Below are 16940 nucleotides of genomic sequence, written 5' to 3'. Positions count from 1 at the left end.
ACCGGTTTCGTAAAGTGTCAAAACCGCTAAGTTGCGTACGGAGGCGCGCAGTGCCACAGTACGCAACTTAGAGATACTAACTGTTGTGGGGGAGTGCTGGCAGAGAGTTGTGGCTATGGGGGAGTGTTGGTACTGCTAGCTAATGAAAGCTGGCGTTGAAGAGGAGCGTTGGCAGAGAGCTGGCGTTGTGGCGGGGTGTTGGCAGAAAGTGGGCTTTGTAGAGGAGCGTTGGCTGTTGAGAGCTGTTGCTGTGGAACAGAGTTGGTAGTGCTGGCTGATGAAAGCTGGCGTTGTAGAGGAGTGCTGGCTGATGAGGGTTCTTCCTGTATACGAGAGTCGTTTGAACTTTGTAATATCAAATAATCGGTAAGGAGAGTGTCATCTCTGTGTTTCAAAATGGATGAACACTCGTAGAGTCGATTATTATATTTAATGTAGAAAGTAGTAAACTCTTGAAGTTTGTCTGTATGATGTAAGTACTCTTCAATAGTAATTAGTCTATTACATAAGAGAGCTTTGTAAAATGTTATCTTTTTAATTGATGAACGAATAGTGTTGTTGACTAATGGAACATTTGTGAGAACAATGGCTAACGGTGTGCGCCTTTGAATCTGTGCTAGAGTTGTTTCAAGCCAAGCTGAATCAACTAAGGTGTACAAATTCATTTAAGGGTTTCGTTTTGCGAAAAAAACGTACAATACGCAATTTCGCTAAAAACATTTAGCTAGCAATTTCGACCTTTGACTCCACTCAAGATGTCACTTTTTTAATTTTGCGGTATCATATTTTTGGAAAATCTTTATGAATATTATATAAAAAGTCTCTTTAATATCTATATTTCATATTTTTATCGATTTTTAAAGTTTTTGCGAAAAGTATTCAATTATTTTTGCTATTTGGTCGGGTAAATGTCAGATTTGCGACATTTTCTGATATGATATTCAGATTCTACGTTGATAATAATGCTTATAGAACCCTCTTGCTATTGTGTCAAAATTGCGAAACCGATAGCAAAAATATCTCGCAATATCAAAATTGAGATATTGAGTGAATTATGCATTATAGAGATTAAAAATCTGATTTGTGAAAACATCTCATCAGTTTCTAGCTAATTCAAAAATCTTTACTATCTTATTCGATTAAAATGAAAAGGGAATAGTTTCATTATGCTTTAAATGACAGCCCTATAATATAATCATAGTTTTCGCTCAATATGCAGCATTTTTTTTCGAAATCTATGGTCAATGTCCTAAATACTGATTGCTTTGCATTCATATCTCTTACATTTTCTATACCCACATCACTATTCATTGCTATTCCTATCTTTTTCATTTTTGTTTGTTTCTCATAATTTCTCAAAAAACATGATAACTTGATATTTGTAAATATCATACTTTATAACGTAAATAAGAACTTGACCTATTAAGAAAAGCAGTAATGAAAAGAAAATCTGAAATTCATAAAAATTACAAGTTTCTGATGACAATTAGCTTAATTAAACCAGGTACAAGATTATATAATTGTATTTTCTATCCAATTATCCATATAATATCTTATCCAGAAAAAATAACTTGATCAATACCAAATGATTTTTTAACTAGTAAATAAAGTATTTTCTTTACACACACATTGGATATCATAGTTTTTTTTTTGGTTTCGCAAAACATCCAAAAACAAATATGCTATAAAAGAGAGAGAGGGTAGTGGGGCTTCCAGGCGCGTTGCGCCCTCTAGCCCTGAAGATGTTTAGTATAAATGAAGTTTATATTCGGAGGGCTTCCAGGCGCGTTGCGCCCTCTAGCCCTGAAGATGTTTAGTATAAATGAAGTTTATATTCGGAGGGCTTCCAGGCGCGTTGCGCCCTCTAGCCCATAAGAAATTTTTCCTAAGACCCAAGAGGAGGACCGAACCCCAGCCGACCAGCCGTTGACTTTTTTGTAGAGCACTCAAAATAGTATAACTTTGTCCGGACAAGTAAGGGTCTATCGTCGCTACAGGAAAAGTTACAGGCGTTCCAAGGAAGTATACTTTGAGAAGCCTTTTTCCCCTTATAGAATGAGATAGGACGGTTATTTTACAAAACTGACAACACTTTGACCGAGTAGTTTTTTGTGCTGAACAAAAAGTGTCATATAAACATCTGTCAAAAACCGTTTTTTACTTCACTTAAAATGCCACGTAAGAATATACGTAAGAGGAAGGGAGCATTGAAACATCCAATAGTAAAACTGACACCACAACAACAGTTGCAACAACAAATGATGAATGACCCCACTATGTTGCAACAAATGTCAAGCAACCCTATGCTTTTAAACTGAGTTATTGGTGCACAGAGTGGAGGTTTAAGAGCGGCACTTTTAGCGAAAATGGCAGGCTATGGTGGAGCTGCAGACGGAACAGCTTATAACCCTCAAAGTCAAATGAATTTGAGTTCACTCAAAAATCAAATAACAGATGTCAAAAAGTCAAACATAGACATACAGAAACAAATAAGTGAAAACGAAAAGAAACTAGAATATGACAGACACACAAAGAAACTCAATGAGTTAAACGTAGAGAAAAAGAAGAAAGAAGAACAACTGAAAGAACTAAGTACAGAGGAATATGCGAAAAAAGTGTCAGAAAAAGCAGCAGAAGTAGCAAAAATGGAACAAGATGTTATAAATTTGAAAAACCATACTACTCAATATAAAGTACTGAAAGATGAAGAAATAAAACAAAAAGCCCTGAAGACATATATGGATAGCGATGAGTATAAAAAAGAAGTTGAAGCAAATGTAAAGGCAGAAAAACTTTTACAGTTGCAAAACCAAACCGTACAGTATGAAAACTTAGCACAAGAAAGTAAAAATAACGACGCAGCCATACAAAAGGCAATGAAAAGCGCAGAATATATAAAAGCTAATAATGACTGGTTAGATGCCCAAGCCAACGCTAAAGCAGCCCAACTTATAGGGTCAATAAGGACAAAAATACAAGCGGATGAAGACAGTTCAAATGAAGCTTTAATGAATGCTGACTTTAAGAATGCCTTCGAAGCTCTTCATAGTAAGGTGAAACTAGTGAACGACTTCTCATCTGGAAAGAAACTGAAGTCTGAAGGTTTCGACAAAGAGTTAAGAGAAGTAGCACAAAATATGACGAAAATAACAGATGCAGCAACGAGACAGGCAGTTCAAAGTGCCTATGACGCCGTTAGAGCAACTGTTGTGGAAAGTCAAGAAAAAGAGTTACAACAGACCAAAACAGACCTAGTAAATGCTTTCTTAAGAACGAAAAGTCAGGTAGGACATTATGCTGCAGATGGAACATATGTGCCAGCTGGTGGAACTTATATACCACCAAACCCTCCAAGAGAAGCACCTGCACCAGGACTACCTAAAACATTTACATCGTCACATGGACACAGACACAGGCATGCACCAAAACCAACACAACAACCAACACAACAACCAACAGTTCAAAATCCAGCACCACAACAACAACCAAAACCAACAGTTCAAAATCCTGCACAACAACCAACAGTTCAAAATCCAGCACAGCAACCAACAGTTCAAAATCCAGCACCACAACAACAACCAACACAGCAACCAACAGTTCAAAACCCTGCACAACAACAACCACAAACAGAGCAAGGACATAAAAGAAGTAGAGAAAAAGGAAACCAAGAATTCTTAAAAATGCTTAAGGAAGATTATGGTTACCCAGATACTCTTGACTTTAGTGACAGATATAAAGAAGCTATTAGAAAGTTCAAGGAAGGAAATACTGACCCGAACCTATTTAGCTTTATGGTTCAGCACCAAATGGGATATAATCTCAAACCTGGAAAATACAAGCTCGCTAAGGGATATGATTTAATAGCATATCATCCAAATGACATGAATGAATTTACTCCGAGATATTTGATGTCAGAGTTAAATGATAATTCAACTCTCTTCATGAAACGCGTAAAAAATAGAGACGGAACGAAAGAAGAAAGGTTTATGAGTCCGGATGACTTAGATAGGGAACTTGTTAAAAACGGTCTCGGAATATATGAAATGCCAGCAGATGAGGTACAAGAAACTCCACAGGAAGAAGTTCAGATACAACCAGACATGGAAGAAATAGTTCAGCAACAACAGCTAGAAGAGCCTGAAGGAAACGAACAAGTCCCTCCTTTGGAAACTAACTTCACAGAACTAGATGAAGATTTGGAACAGCCGAAAAATCTTGACCCTCAACAAGTGTATGCGGAGAATATGGAATCTTTCCAAGAGTCTAAGAAAAATTCGGCTGACATAGTAGAAGAATATCGAAAAATGTTCGCCGACATACAAAAGACTCCAACATCAGATGAAAATATTCAGCATAGAATGGAAGTACTGAAAGAAAATGTACGCAAATACAATAATCCTTTTTACTTACGAGCATATAACGTTCAATCTTTGGCTGAACTCGGTGAAAATAAAAGGTTAATTTCAACAAAACATATAGAAATGAAACATTGTTTAAAGTTCATTCAGAACCTAACCAATATGGAAACAAACCTACTTTTGTTTCTGCAGACTATGGAACTACAATGAAATGGGGTCATAAAGCTAATCCGGATAGGTGGTTCATAAACTTACAACCTCAATTCCAAGAAGTTGTAGACGCAATGGAAGTGAATGGTGAACCAGATATAGCTGGTATTTTCAGCGCGGCTTTAATGCCATTGAAAGATATGAAAGATGCAGATATTTCGGACCAGTATGAAATGAACATGGCTGATGGAAATATAACACCTGACGTTCTAGAACATTTATCTCAAAGAACTACACAGAACCATAGAGATGGTATATTTGGTGAAGAGTTTAGAAAGAAAGTTAGGGAGAGAGAAGGAAGAGAACCTATTGTACATGACCTTGAAAACGAAAGTTTGCAAAATGTCATAAAAACTTACTTTGCAGACAATGAAATGAGAAGGGATGAATATTTAAGAAAACTCAAATGGACAGTACCAAATGAAATGTTAGTATTGAAAAACATGTTCCTTGACAAAAAAAACCAACTACAGAAATAAATGACGCAAGACTGAAACGTTGGGTAAAAGCTTTCCCATTCACAAAAGATATTATTGGTAACATGGAAAGAAAACCAGAATGGCTACAAAAACATATATTTGGAAACGAGCTTATTCCATATGGACAAGCTCTGTTTGAAGAGCTTGAACCGGAAACTCAGGAAAGAGTCATGCAAACAATACGCGAAGACTCAAATACAAACTATGACAAAATCTTTCTAGGATATAGGTTACCTGAGATGGGCGACCAGAGCCCAAAGGCAAAAAGGACATGGGAAATTTACAACACACTAGGTGAACATGAGGCAAAGATGCAACAACTTGAAGCAGAGGGCAAGTTACCAAAAGCGACACCAAAGAAGAAGAGAAGAGTAGAACAAAGTGAAAGTAGTGAAGAAGTAACTTCATCTAGTGAAAGTAGTGGTAATGAAGGAAAAAGAAGAGTTAAAAACTCAGTCAGGAAGAAAGTAAAGCTTGGTACGAGTGGGTTCTATTATGACACATAAATTCAACTATTCTATATTTTTACCCATATGAAATATACGCCGCTCAGAATATAACGCCAACAGTTTTGGATGCCATGAACGGAAATGTTTCCGAATGGTATAACGAATGCGACAATGCCATTAGAAGGTCAGAAATAGTTCCTGGAACTTACGAATATACAACTGCTGTTTCTTATGGAAACGTAGGTGAGTTTGGAGAAGGTTCTTCAACAACAGTAGATATTGCTTGCGACAGGTTTCATATTATTTCTATTGACAACTCATTCTTATACGTGAAACAAGACATTGAAATAAAACCTTCTGCCAAGTTGTCTGACAAGAAAGGTTGCAATGGAATTTTCTATGTCGGATACCAATATGCTCCAGAAGTTTTCATGGGATATAAGATATATTCTAACTCTGACTTAGTTCAAACAGTAACATGGGCAAACTATGAATGGTTCGCTTTGAGAAACTCAGTACAACCACAAGCTAGAGAACAAACAGACCAGTATGCAACTATTGAGAAAATAAGAAGACTTGACCCTAACGTTCCAGGAGTTTATGTTAACCTTTCTGGACAAACTGCAGCTGCAGTAACCAAAGTAAAACTGAAACTTAGAGTTCCTTTGTCATCTTTCCTCATCTTCAGGTTTTTAAGATACTTACCAAACTGGGCAGGAAAAATTTCTATTGAACTTACTCCAAGCAAAAATAACTTAGTCATTGCACCAACACAAGACCCATTCAGCATTACTGTAGCTGGAACTGGTGGAGCCAAGTTCTGTGACTTTTGCAAAGACAAAGTTGACTTAGACTTTGGTTTCTCAAACCTCAACACTGAAGTAAACTATTATTTCAATGCTGCTGGAGATGCTTGGGACCCAGTTAAGTTCACATGCGAAAAATTTGAATGCAAGAGAATAGAAAGCAGACTTGCAGTCTATATGTTGGACCCAGATATTTCAAATGCTTTAGCTGCCAAATATATTGCAGTTCCACTTATGTTCCCTATACACCAAATATCTGTCAAAGACTTTGCAGGTGAAGTTGGAAACCAAAGTGCTGACCCAGGTGCAAGAACAGATATTGCTTTAACAACTGCAATGAAACATGCAGATACTATGTTTGTACTGTTCAGACGAACTATAAATGACTATTCTTGTTTCTACAACCCCGGTATTAAATATCATATAAACATAGATGGCAAATATTATCTAAGAGAAGAATATTCTACAGTTGAGGATATGAGGTCATACAACTTGACATTAGATGCTATGAACTTTAACAACAATTTCACAACAACCATTAACCCTGAAATGCAAAGTTCTATTATGCCATATGTGAAAGTATGGACTCATACAGGAGGTCAAAAAACTCAATATACAAATGGAGACCGTTCAAACTTTTGGCTTGGCATTCCATTTGCTGACTCAGAAGACTTTATGGGTGGTATTTCAACTGTTGGTACTGTACAAATACAATATACTGGTGACAGAGACGGTCCAGATGAATTGAAAGCAAAGAAGTTTACAAAACCAATAGCACTTTTCACGGAAGATGCTCTTTTGAAGATTCGTTCGATGAAACCTGCTGGGGCTCCTCAGATTGGCATAACAACAGCTTCCATCGAGCAGATTTTGGCAGCAGGTCAGTAAGTTGTTCTTGAACTGACTTCTCTCCGTCAAATATTGACAGTACGCCAGTTTTGACATAATATTGTAAGATAAACTTACCTTTAGTAATATCGGTCAGTTTTGAAGTTATATTTTTGTCTGCTTCAAGAACTTTCACCATTTCAGTTATACCAACTTTCTTTGCTTTATGAAAATATTTAGGTTCAGCAAAGACTGCTATTCTATAACATTTTCCATTGTTTGTGTAAAGAACTATTCTGTCAATGTATTTGTATTGTTTGTGAGTATAAACTTTGTTCTGCTTCAATTCAATAAGATATCCGAATACGTCCATCTTTTTATTCTAAGTAAAATGTCATTTCCGAAAAATAGAAGCGTGAGTGTTTCAAAAGGTTTAATGGCGGTGGCAGATGTGAAGTTAAATTCACCAACTCAAACAAACAGTCAAAGTGTTATTGTCAATGTCAAAGACAGAGATGTTGAAGTGGGGAAACCATACGAAGACGAAGATGGTATAACAATTGTTCCTGTAAAAGAACCAACATATCCTGAAGTTAGCAGAGACTTAAGTTCTGTTGCAGATATTCGAAATGACTACCAACAACTTAAAGACAAACTTCAAACTCAGGAAAAGATTTATCAGGCTTTAAGTATAATGTTAAACTTGGTCGAACACAACCCTGTAAAAGTGAACTCATATGTCATTGCACCTCATGAAGTTTTGAAAGAACTATTGAAACTTTTTACAGAGGCAGACGATATAAACATCAAAGAAATAGAACCCGACATTAGTTGCTGTGGTGTTTCATATAATGTCATTGACAAGATATACGTTATGAAAGGAGGTGAAACGTTGAACTTAAAATATAGTTTCCCAGACGTTATAAAAATATTTGACGACCACAACATTTCATTAAAGTTTATTTGCTAAGTAAATGGCAGAAGACATAATGGTTTATACTATTACGACTAAAAACCCGAGTCATATAATTCTATAACAACAAACTTACAAAGTCCTCAAGGACGATATTGTAAACTAACCTTAAACACAATGACGACTAAAGCCTGTTTTGCTCTTTTGATACCAGAAGACTTTATTGTTGTGAATGGTAAAAAATACTCCTTTGAAGATACTTACTCAGATATACCACCAACAGGTTTTGTTGACTTATTTAATACTTTAAGTACGGGTGTAACATGTGCTGCAACTAGAGCAGGTTTCATTATGTTTGGATGTCCGACTGAGTTTACATAAACGATATGAGCTATAATACAAAACTTATTTCTGGTTTTTACTACCAACAGTTTCCTATAACAGGAAAAGGTGTCATACAAGGAATGTCTATTCCATTGACACACCAATCTTATATATTGTTTCAAACTTAGGTTCAAAGTGTTATTCGAATGTCGACAGAAACTATTATGACCAAAAGATACTTATGCGTATAAACAATACTTTCTCTGCTGGTTTGCCTATTGTTCATTCGAATGCAGAATTTTCAACCTTAGTGAACTCAAACACTTTGGCAAGTATAACGTTGACATTAGTTGACGCAAACTTTGTTCCTGTAAAACTTTTATGTCCTATGTATTTGTCAATGACGGCAGAAAGTTTCGAATTGGAAGATGCAACTGGTGAAAGTATTGTATTACAAGAACAACTTCAACAACAAATAGTTCAAGAACAACAAATGCAACAAATGGAACAACAAAGTCAAGAATAAAAAAATATTATTTTTTTATTTTTATAAAAATGTACAGAATAGATGTTTCAGATTTTTATGACTTCCAAGCATTCAGAAATATGTGTCCATTTAGAGACTATAACAAAGCAGTCGAGAATTTGAAACGTTTAGTCATTTATGTTGACTCTGCCCCAGAATGTTATGTCATGAAAGAATGGGATGTTGTCTTTAACAAACCAAGAGCAACAATAGTTTCAGAACAAGAATGTAGACAGAAACTTAAGAAAATAAAAGTTGTACAAGTTGGAATGAAGATGTTAGATGCTTGGGATATCTTATTGTCAAAGTTAGAAGATTTTTCAGTTCGTGGTATAAAGTTCTATACACCTTCTCCAAACTTCTATTCTATCTTCACTGGATATAAATATGAACAAGTAGAATGGAAAGAAAATATTATAGAAGCTTGGTTAGACCATGTCAAAGAAATTATATGCAATGGAAACGAAAAGGTTTATGAGTATATCTTATGTTGGTTTGCAAACATCTTACAACATCCAAGTGCTAAAAATGAAACTGCTCTCATTATAATTGGAAAACAAGGAACTGGTAAGAATACTTTCTTTACAGATATTTTGTGCAAACTGTTAGAAGGTTATTCGAATCCGAATATGACAAACTTAGAAAACATCTGTGGCAAGTTTAACTCCTCAATAGAGAATATGAAACTTATAGTTTGCAATGAACTTCAAAGTATAGATACAACAAAAGTTTTGAACTCAGATGCTTTGAAGAGTCTTATAACAGACAAAGTTGGAGTTGTTGAAAGAAAGTATAAAGACCAAAGAGTTTGTGAAAATGTTGCAAACTTCATTATGGTTTCAAACAATGCTGTTCCGATGAAGTTAGAAAGTTCTGACAGAAGATATGTAGTTGTCAGAACGTCAGATTCTCATATGCAAGATACAGAATATTTTGACGACTTAGCAGAAACTTTGACATCTGACTTTTACAACCACTTGTTCTCATATTTCATGACATTAGATATTTCTAAGTTCAATCCAAGACAAATTCCACATACCGAAGAGAGACAAACATTGTTAGAAGCAAACAAGAGTGTATATGAACTGTTCATAGAAGAAAGCGACTTTGAGTGTTTAGATGAAAAGTCTTTATATGATGAATATAAACAATATTGTCAAGAATATGGTTATATGGCAGCTTCTAAACGTACATTCTTGGCAAATGTCAAAAGTCTTTTAGATGTTCAGAATGGTGTATATACAAAGAAAAATTTTTCTGAGTAAATTTAAAAAAAATATTTTTTTTATCCGATAGAAAAGATGACGAAATTCATCTCAGTAAACAAGTACATGTCAGGACTTAAAGAAGAACTAGACCCATTCACATATTTGAATGTTTACTTCTACCATTTTGAAAAGTCTTCATTCAGCAAAGTTTGGAACATCGAACCAGTTAAGTTTGCTATTGTGACTAAAAATGGTGCGAAATTTGAAGACTTAGACATAGAAGGTTTGTTAACAGTCAAAGAAAGTTTTGACAGAAGGTTCTCAAACCTTAAAGAAGGCAAAGCATACAAACTTGTTATACCTTATGAACCAAAGAAGACAGACGACTATGAATATTATGAGTCTAAAGTTGTAGAAGTTCAAGGTAAATTGGGTAAAAAGATTTTAGAGTCTAAGCCAGTGTTTACTCCTAAAGAGGAAGAGAACATTGACATTGACCCAGAAATGTTCTAAAAATAAAATTTTATTTTTACATGTCAAATTTCTTTTTCTCTGGAACTGGTTCAGGTTCTTTCTTCTCTTCTTCTACTTTCTTTTCTTTCTTTTCTCTCTTCTTCTTTTCTGGTGGAGTTATGTCAAATTTGGCGCAACCATATTTATGTAAAAGTTCTTTGTCCTTTAATAGCTCATCTATTCTGTTTTCTATTTCATCTTCAAGAACAGCGCATGTGTCTTCTTTGCATTCTAAGAACTTTTGTTGGACTTCATCTTTCCAATCGGTGTCATCTCTGTCAACAAGTCTGTCATTGACAAATTTTAAGACTGCTCTGCTTAATGTTTTATGGTTCTTGTCATATTCCCAGAAACAGAACTTTAGAACAAATTCCCCTTTCTTGTTTACACTATGTAAGATTTTATGGTCGACAGATGTTTTGCTGTCGAAAAGCTTGTCTCGAATATAGATAGCGAAATCGCTAGACATTTTCTAAAAGATAAAATTTTTAATTTTTCTAAAAATATGTTAGAAAAAAAGTTTGCTGACATTGACAAGAAATTTGAGAATGTTTTAAACAAGAACAAGAGGAAGTTAGAAAATGCTCAGATAAAGCCTATACATGACAAGTTCTTATTTGCTCAGAATGGTATAACAGGTCTAATTGCACCACCTGGGTCTGGTAAGACTTTCACTTATCTTAAAATGGCTGCACAACAACAAGAACTAGATGAGAAGAACCCATTCTATGAGTTAGTTGTTATTTGTAGTACTTCTGGTCAATTTGACCAAACCGTCAATTCGTTCAAAGATATTATAAAGAAGTCTAAGTTAGTATGTATAAAGGATACTGAGTTGTTAGATTGGATAAAGAAGTACCAAAGAAGAGTTTTGAAGTATAATGCTATAAATGAGTATATAAATTCTAAGTTCAAAGACCCTAATGAGGAAATGCAGAGAATATTAGAGATGAAACACTTCAGAAACAAACAGAAAGAGATAGAATACATTTCGAAGAAATTGCAATCTTACGATTGGAAGACTTACCCTCATAGGTGTCTTCTTATCTTAGATGATTTCGCCTCTCATCCTTTGTTAAAGAATAGAGAACAAGATATGTGTCGAATTCTTAAGAAGCTCAGACACTTTAACATCTCAGTCGTAATATGTGTACAGACAGCAAAGAGTTTAAGTAAGGATGTAAAGAGAATACTTACTGACATTATACTTTTCCCTGATTGTCCGAAGACGATTTCATGGAACTTATGAAAGAGTCCATGGCAGGTAAGTTTGACAGACATGAACTATGGGAGAAGTACAAAGTCATACAAGACCCTCATACTTCTTTCAGAATTCATATCTACGCAAACAAAGTTCAAATTGTAAAAAGTCAATAAAAAAAAGAGTTCATTTACTCTGCTTGTTTGAAGTTGTCAAAATACTCTGTTATTTTTTCTTTCAGTAGCGGTAAGTCTTCTTTGAAGGTAAGTATTGTACAACCTTTCATATCATAGTGTGTTTGAGGTAACGTATCTTGAACTATTTGTTTCACATCTTCATTTGGGGTCATTGAAATCGGTAAGTTTTCGCGATAGAACCAATTTCTGTCAGATTTGTAAATCTTAGCAAGGTCGTAAAAGCTTTTGTTGTTTCTTCTGACTAAATGCAACATAACCATATCTTTATCTTCTTCATTTTCCATCTCTTCAGTATAAATCATATACTTATAGTTCTTTTCCTTTCCTTTTGGTACCGAACGTGGTATTCTTTTCTGAATGCTTTTGTCTTTTGCTTCAAGCTTGTTTTCCATCTCTTCACGTTCTTGTCTATGAATTTCGTCAAGAAGTCTGTAAATATACCAAGCATAACGAGGCGAAGCCCACATTGCAACAGCATTTACAAGAAGTCTATGTACATAATATCCTCTCAAACCGTTTGGCAATTTTTCACGATTTTCATAGAGTTTTGGCGACTGGGGTTTTTCTCCCACTCGAGTTTTTGCGACTACGGGATTTCTCGTAGTCGAATTTTCAGCTTCATTTAATAGTTCAATAGTGCTTTGGTTCCTAAACCAGTCTTGTGGTTTCTTAGTATCTGGAGCAAAACATGCTGTCAAAATACTTTGCATTTGGTACATGTCATCTTTGACTGAACGAATGAGACGGAGTTGTTTGTTAAACTGTATGTACTCGTATTCTTCATTTATAGCTTCATGGACTATAACTGTTGTTGTGTTCTCTGTTGTTGACATTACTGTCTTTACATACAAAATAAAAAAATAAATAAAAATAAAACTAACTTTATTTTTTCTATCTTAAGGAAATTCATGATTTTTGTGCTGAATTCAATAAAAATATATTTTAGGTGAAGCCCACATTGCAACAGCATTTACAAGAAGTCTATGTACATAATATCCTTTCAAACCAGGAGCCAAATTCTTGCGATTTTCATAGAGTTTTGGCGACTGGGTTTTTTTACCTACTCGCTGTTCTTCACTGTTTTCCGAGGGAAGCAAGCATATGAGGAAATTCATGATTTTTGTGCTGAATTCAATAAAAATATATTTTAGGTGAAGCCCACATTGCAACAGCATTTACAAGAAGTCTATGTACATAATATCCTTTCAAACCAGGAGCCAAATTCTTGCGATTTTCGTACGGAATCTCTTCTCTCGGTTTTCCGAGGGAAGCAAGCATATGAGGAAATTCATGAAATTTGGTCATTTTTCAGCAAAAATAATGTTTAGGTGAAGAGGTGAGATTTCACCTGTTTTTTCACCTAATTTTTCACCCCAGTTATTTTATAAGCGTTTTACATGGTAAACGTTATTTTTTAAATTTTGTGAAAACTCAACGGTTTGACACATGCCATATGCCATTTTACTCAGAATTTTGTTGCTGAATTCAGCAAAAATATATTTTAGGTGAAGAGGTGAGATTTCACCTCTTTTTTCACCTAATTTTTCACCCCAGTTATTTTATAAGCGTTTTACATGAATTGTACGATGTATATTTGAAATCCTAAACAGTTTCGTAGCTTCTATTTCTTCTTTTAGTACATCGAATGTTTTAACAATGCCGAAAGTTTCTTTATACTTCTTCTTGACGTCGGATAGAAGGAAATCTTCTGCTGTTGGATAGTTTTTGTTCAGAAATTCTAACATGTCCATTTTATTTTCTGCTGGCTTTTCTGCTTCTTTCTTTAAGTCTGCATAGTCGTTTCGCATACGTTCTATCTCTTTTACTGAGTAGTTATATTTCCTAATTGCTGCTTTACATTTAGAACATTGCGGGTTCATTTTTGCGTTATATTCTGAAACCTTACCTGCTAAAACAACTAAGGCGTCAATGGTTTTCTTTAAATCTGAAGCAGTTGGTTTTATCTGTTCATGCCATACCTTACCTCTTCTGTCTTTATCTCTTATCTGCCATACACATTTTGCAGCTAATGAAACAAAGTTGTCGTATGTCTTAAACTCCCCAGATTTATATATGTCAGAGATGTTCTTATATACCATGTCGCAATCTTTGTCCATAACTTTATGGTTGCAATGAAAACCAAGGAATTCATAATTTACCTTTCGTATGAACTTCTTTATTTCTACTGAGTCAGTTGCTTTGACTTCAATTTCATCGAATTCAGGAATAGTTAGTTTTTGTTGTTGGATTTCAGGCAATTTGGGTAAATGGTCGATGAGGTCCTGCATTTCATAAAGATACTGTTCATTTGTTTCATCTTTCGCACTACAGTCTAAATTACTTGTTAAAAGTTCCTGCTTTATCTTCTGGATTTCTGTTTCGAAAGTATATGAAGAAGGAATGAAGCTTTTCATTTCTACTAACATAGATGTTGGATTCATGACTAACGAGTTTGGTGCTGTAGTTGTTTGAATTGTTGTTGTGCCGATTGTTGACATTTCTGTTCTTACATACAAAATAAAAAAATAAATAAAAATAAAACTAACTTTATTTTTTCTATCTTAAGGAAATTCATGAAAATTCAAGAGGGTGAAAAAAGAGGTGAAATCTCACCTCTTCACCTAAATTATATTTTTGGTGTAAATTTCCTAAACTGACTGACTGACTGACTGACGGCACAAAGTGGCATAACGAAAACATTAATATATAAAATTCATGAAAATTCAAGAGGGTGAAAAATGAGGTAAAAAAACAGGTGAAATCTCACCTCTTCACCTAAATTATATTTTTGGTCCGGGAACAACTTTCTCTCAATTGGAGCTGTAGCATACTCTTTGCGTAAGCGGTTCAGACCTTCTTCGAAGTCTTGGTCTCTCTTGGACTGAGATTGGAATTGTTGGGGTGGAGCTTGCTGGAACATCCAAGGGTTGGGGAAGTAAGGCATAGGCTGAGGAGGGTAGTTCGGGAAGCTTTGTGGTGGGTAGTAACCTTGAGGTGGAAATTGGTAGTAATTCGGAGGTACTTGCTGGAACTGAGGTTGCTGAGGAGACTGTTGTGGTTCTTTAGGTTCCTCTGGTTTGGGAATGGACTCGGTTGGTGGGACGTCGGACATTCGTTTGTGTCCTGTCGGAAGGAAAAACTTTTCCTGTCGGAAGGAAGAACTTTTCCTGTCGGAAGGAAGAACTTTTCCTGTCGGAAGGAAATTTTTTTCCCTTTGTCCGGAAAATTTTTTCCTGTCGGATGGAAAATTTTTTCGAAAGTTCGACCAAAAAGTTCTCAATTTTCGAAAATTTGAATGATTTACGGACGGACAACTGGAAGAACTTTTCCTGTCGGAAGGAAAAATTTTTCCCTTTGTCCGGAAAATATTTTCCTGTCGGATGGAAGAGTTCTTCCTGTCGGAAGGAAAAATTTTTCCCTTTGTCCGGAAAATATTTTCCTGTCGGATGGAAGAACTTGGAATGCAAGAAAGACTTGACGAGGCAATTTACCTCATTGAACTTAACGACTGCGTAAAAGACTACTTGCGCAAGGTCATGAAGCCCAAGGTCAAGTTTACCACTATTTCTGGAAGGGCTGCCTTGAATCTCGAGACTTCGACTGGAATTCCAATTCAAATACCAGACGGGACAGCCTACGACGACATAAAGCAAGCAAAGAAAGAAGCTTTTCTCAAGTTCTTTGCAAAGCGCCCATGGATACAACTTCCAAACAGAGAGAGTCCAATTCCACGAATTATACAAATTCTCAGAGCACTGTTCCACTTCTCGGGTCAGCCGTTCTACATAACCTCAGAAGGCGACATCCAACCAGTTCAGTAAACATCTCATTTTAACTCACTTTTTTATGTTTTTTGTGAAAGTGTCAAAAATAAATTGTTTTCATGAGTTTTCTATGATGTTAGAAAAAATGTTATTTTCTAATATCTTCACATTCAATACTTTTTCAGCACTTTTCCGTAGTTATATATGAAAGACAATTCGAGATAAAAGTCATAGTACAATGGAATAATATGTTGCACACCATTTGTTGTGAACCAAACTTGAAAGTCAGAGAAACTGTTACTAGATGGTTCGTAGAATTTAGAAGCAAAGTCATAAAAGTCCTTACCAATACATAGAAAACTATTGTTGCTTGAACTGAAACTTGCATGACACATAACATTTTGAGGGTCAAACACGTTTCTATAAACCATCAAATCTGCTGGTGGAAGTATAAATTTAAATGGACCATCTGGTGGTAATGGTTCGTTCTGGTTTAGTAACCGAAGAAATTGTGCCCAAGAACGTTTGTCTACTTCCCAAAATAAAAACTCTGTATCTCTTGGAGGGTTAATTTCAATCTTTTGAAATGAAACGGTGGAGTTCATCTTGTCATATTCTAGTTTCAGATAGTATGTTCCATTTAGTAAAGAGTCGTATTTTTTTTGAAATTCCCAATAATATTTGTTCATTTGAGTTTGAAAGTCATTTAGAGTTTTCTCAAGACTTTCGTCTGAACGAACTGTAAAGATTCTCATTTCGTCAAATTTGTCTATTAGACCATCAGAACCTTTATACTGCCCATGAAAATATACTGCGAACATAAATGCGTTAGTTCTATTTGAAAACAAAACTCTTCTAAATCCTATTGCCTTTGCATCTGAAGGACTTTGAAGCCAACGAATTGGATAGTCAAACCTGTATGCTCGGGATGAAATTTCTTCATCTGAAATAGTCCTACCAGCATTTGTAAAGATATAGTCTAACGGTTTTGTATCTGCTACTTTTGTTCTTTGTTTTTCAACCTGAAGCATTTAATATATGTAAAAATATATTGTTTTAAAATGGTATGCCATTTCATATTTCTCATCTAACAAACAAGTTTCCCAACGGTCTTCTCCAACAAACTCAGCGTACATTTCAAATAAATTTTTAAAAATGTCACTT

At 35.2% G+C, this 16940-nt stretch overlaps 9 protein-coding genes and 1 pseudogene across 10 annotated transcripts, besides 3 other annotated features; 5 read left to right on the top strand and 5 right to left on the bottom strand.

Moving 5' to 3' along the window:
- Positions 1-82: part of a mobile genetic element that runs on past the window's edge.
- Positions 1-82: part of a terminal%2Cinverted (terminal inverted repeat of Maverick-2 transposon ID:TVAGG3_0057770) that runs on past the window's edge.
- Positions 83-113: 31 nt separating this feature from the next.
- On the bottom strand, positions 114-665 carry TVAGG3_0057760 (LP04239P family; the record flags this gene model as incomplete). The annotated part of the gene is made up of 1 exon (XM_051221304.1): positions 114-665. One exon carries the CDS (start codon positions 663-665, stop codon positions 114-116), a length of 552 nt encoding a protein of 183 aa, XP_051106290.1.
- A 2073-nt stretch (positions 666-2738) lies between these two features.
- TVAGG3_0057750 (protein of unknown function, DUF4106 family) lies at positions 2739-4257 on the top strand (the record flags this gene model as incomplete). Its single annotated transcript, XM_051221303.1, has 1 exon — positions 2739-4257. A coding segment is annotated over one exon (1519 nt), but the record flags the coding sequence as incomplete, so codon positions are not given.
- A 385-nt stretch (positions 4258-4642) lies between these two features.
- Positions 4643-5553, top strand: TVAGG3_0057740 (annotated as a pseudogene). The gene has a single exon. A coding segment is annotated over exon 1 (911 nt).
- An 86-nt stretch (positions 5554-5639) lies between these two features.
- Positions 5640-16940: part of a mobile genetic element that runs on past the window's edge.
- On the top strand, positions 7567-8100 carry TVAGG3_0057730 (protein of unknown function, DUF4106 family; the record flags this gene model as incomplete). Its single annotated transcript, XM_051221302.1, has 1 exon — positions 7567-8100. One exon carries the CDS (start codon positions 7567-7569, stop codon positions 8098-8100), a length of 534 nt encoding a protein of 177 aa, XP_051106288.1.
- TVAGG3_0057720 (protein of unknown function, DUF4108 family) lies at positions 10225-10614 on the top strand (the record flags this gene model as incomplete). The annotated part of the gene is made up of 1 exon (XM_051221301.1): positions 10225-10614. One exon carries the CDS (start codon positions 10225-10227, stop codon positions 10612-10614), a length of 390 nt encoding a protein of 129 aa, XP_051106287.1.
- TVAGG3_0057710 (KilA, N-terminal/APSES-type HTH, DNA-binding family) lies at positions 12037-12845 on the bottom strand (the record flags this gene model as incomplete). Its single annotated transcript, XM_051221300.1, has 1 exon — positions 12037-12845. A coding segment is annotated over one exon (809 nt), but the record flags the coding sequence as incomplete, so codon positions are not given.
- Positions 13572-14510, bottom strand: TVAGG3_0057700 (organellar and viral DNA polymerase type B; the record flags this gene model as incomplete). The annotated part of the gene is made up of 1 exon (XM_001294131.2): positions 13572-14510. The coding sequence occupies one exon, from the start codon at positions 14508-14510 to the stop codon at positions 13572-13574; it is 939 nt and encodes a 312-aa protein (XP_001294132.2).
- Positions 14726-15124, bottom strand: TVAGG3_0057690 (uncharacterized protein; the record flags this gene model as incomplete). Its single annotated transcript, XM_051221299.1, has 1 exon — positions 14726-15124. One exon carries the CDS (start codon positions 15122-15124, stop codon positions 14726-14728), a length of 399 nt encoding a protein of 132 aa, XP_051106285.1.
- TVAGG3_0057680 (uncharacterized protein) lies at positions 15459-15833 on the top strand (the record flags this gene model as incomplete). Its single annotated transcript, XM_051221298.1, has 1 exon — positions 15459-15833. One exon carries the CDS (start codon positions 15459-15461, stop codon positions 15831-15833), a length of 375 nt encoding a protein of 124 aa, XP_051106284.1.
- TVAGG3_0057670 (uncharacterized protein) lies at positions 15947-16597 on the bottom strand (the record flags this gene model as incomplete). The annotated part of the gene is made up of 1 exon (XM_051221297.1): positions 15947-16597. One exon carries the CDS (start codon positions 16595-16597, stop codon positions 15947-15949), a length of 651 nt encoding a protein of 216 aa, XP_051106283.1.

Source organism: Trichomonas vaginalis, chromosome IV (genome assembly GCF_026262505.1).
Source record: "Trichomonas vaginalis G3 chromosome IV, whole genome shotgun sequence".
NCBI lineage: Eukaryota > Parabasalia > Trichomonadida > Trichomonadidae > Trichomonas > Trichomonas vaginalis.
The sequence above is the reverse complement of the archived record's forward strand: the minus strand, read 5'-3'. Positions and strand labels throughout refer to the sequence as shown.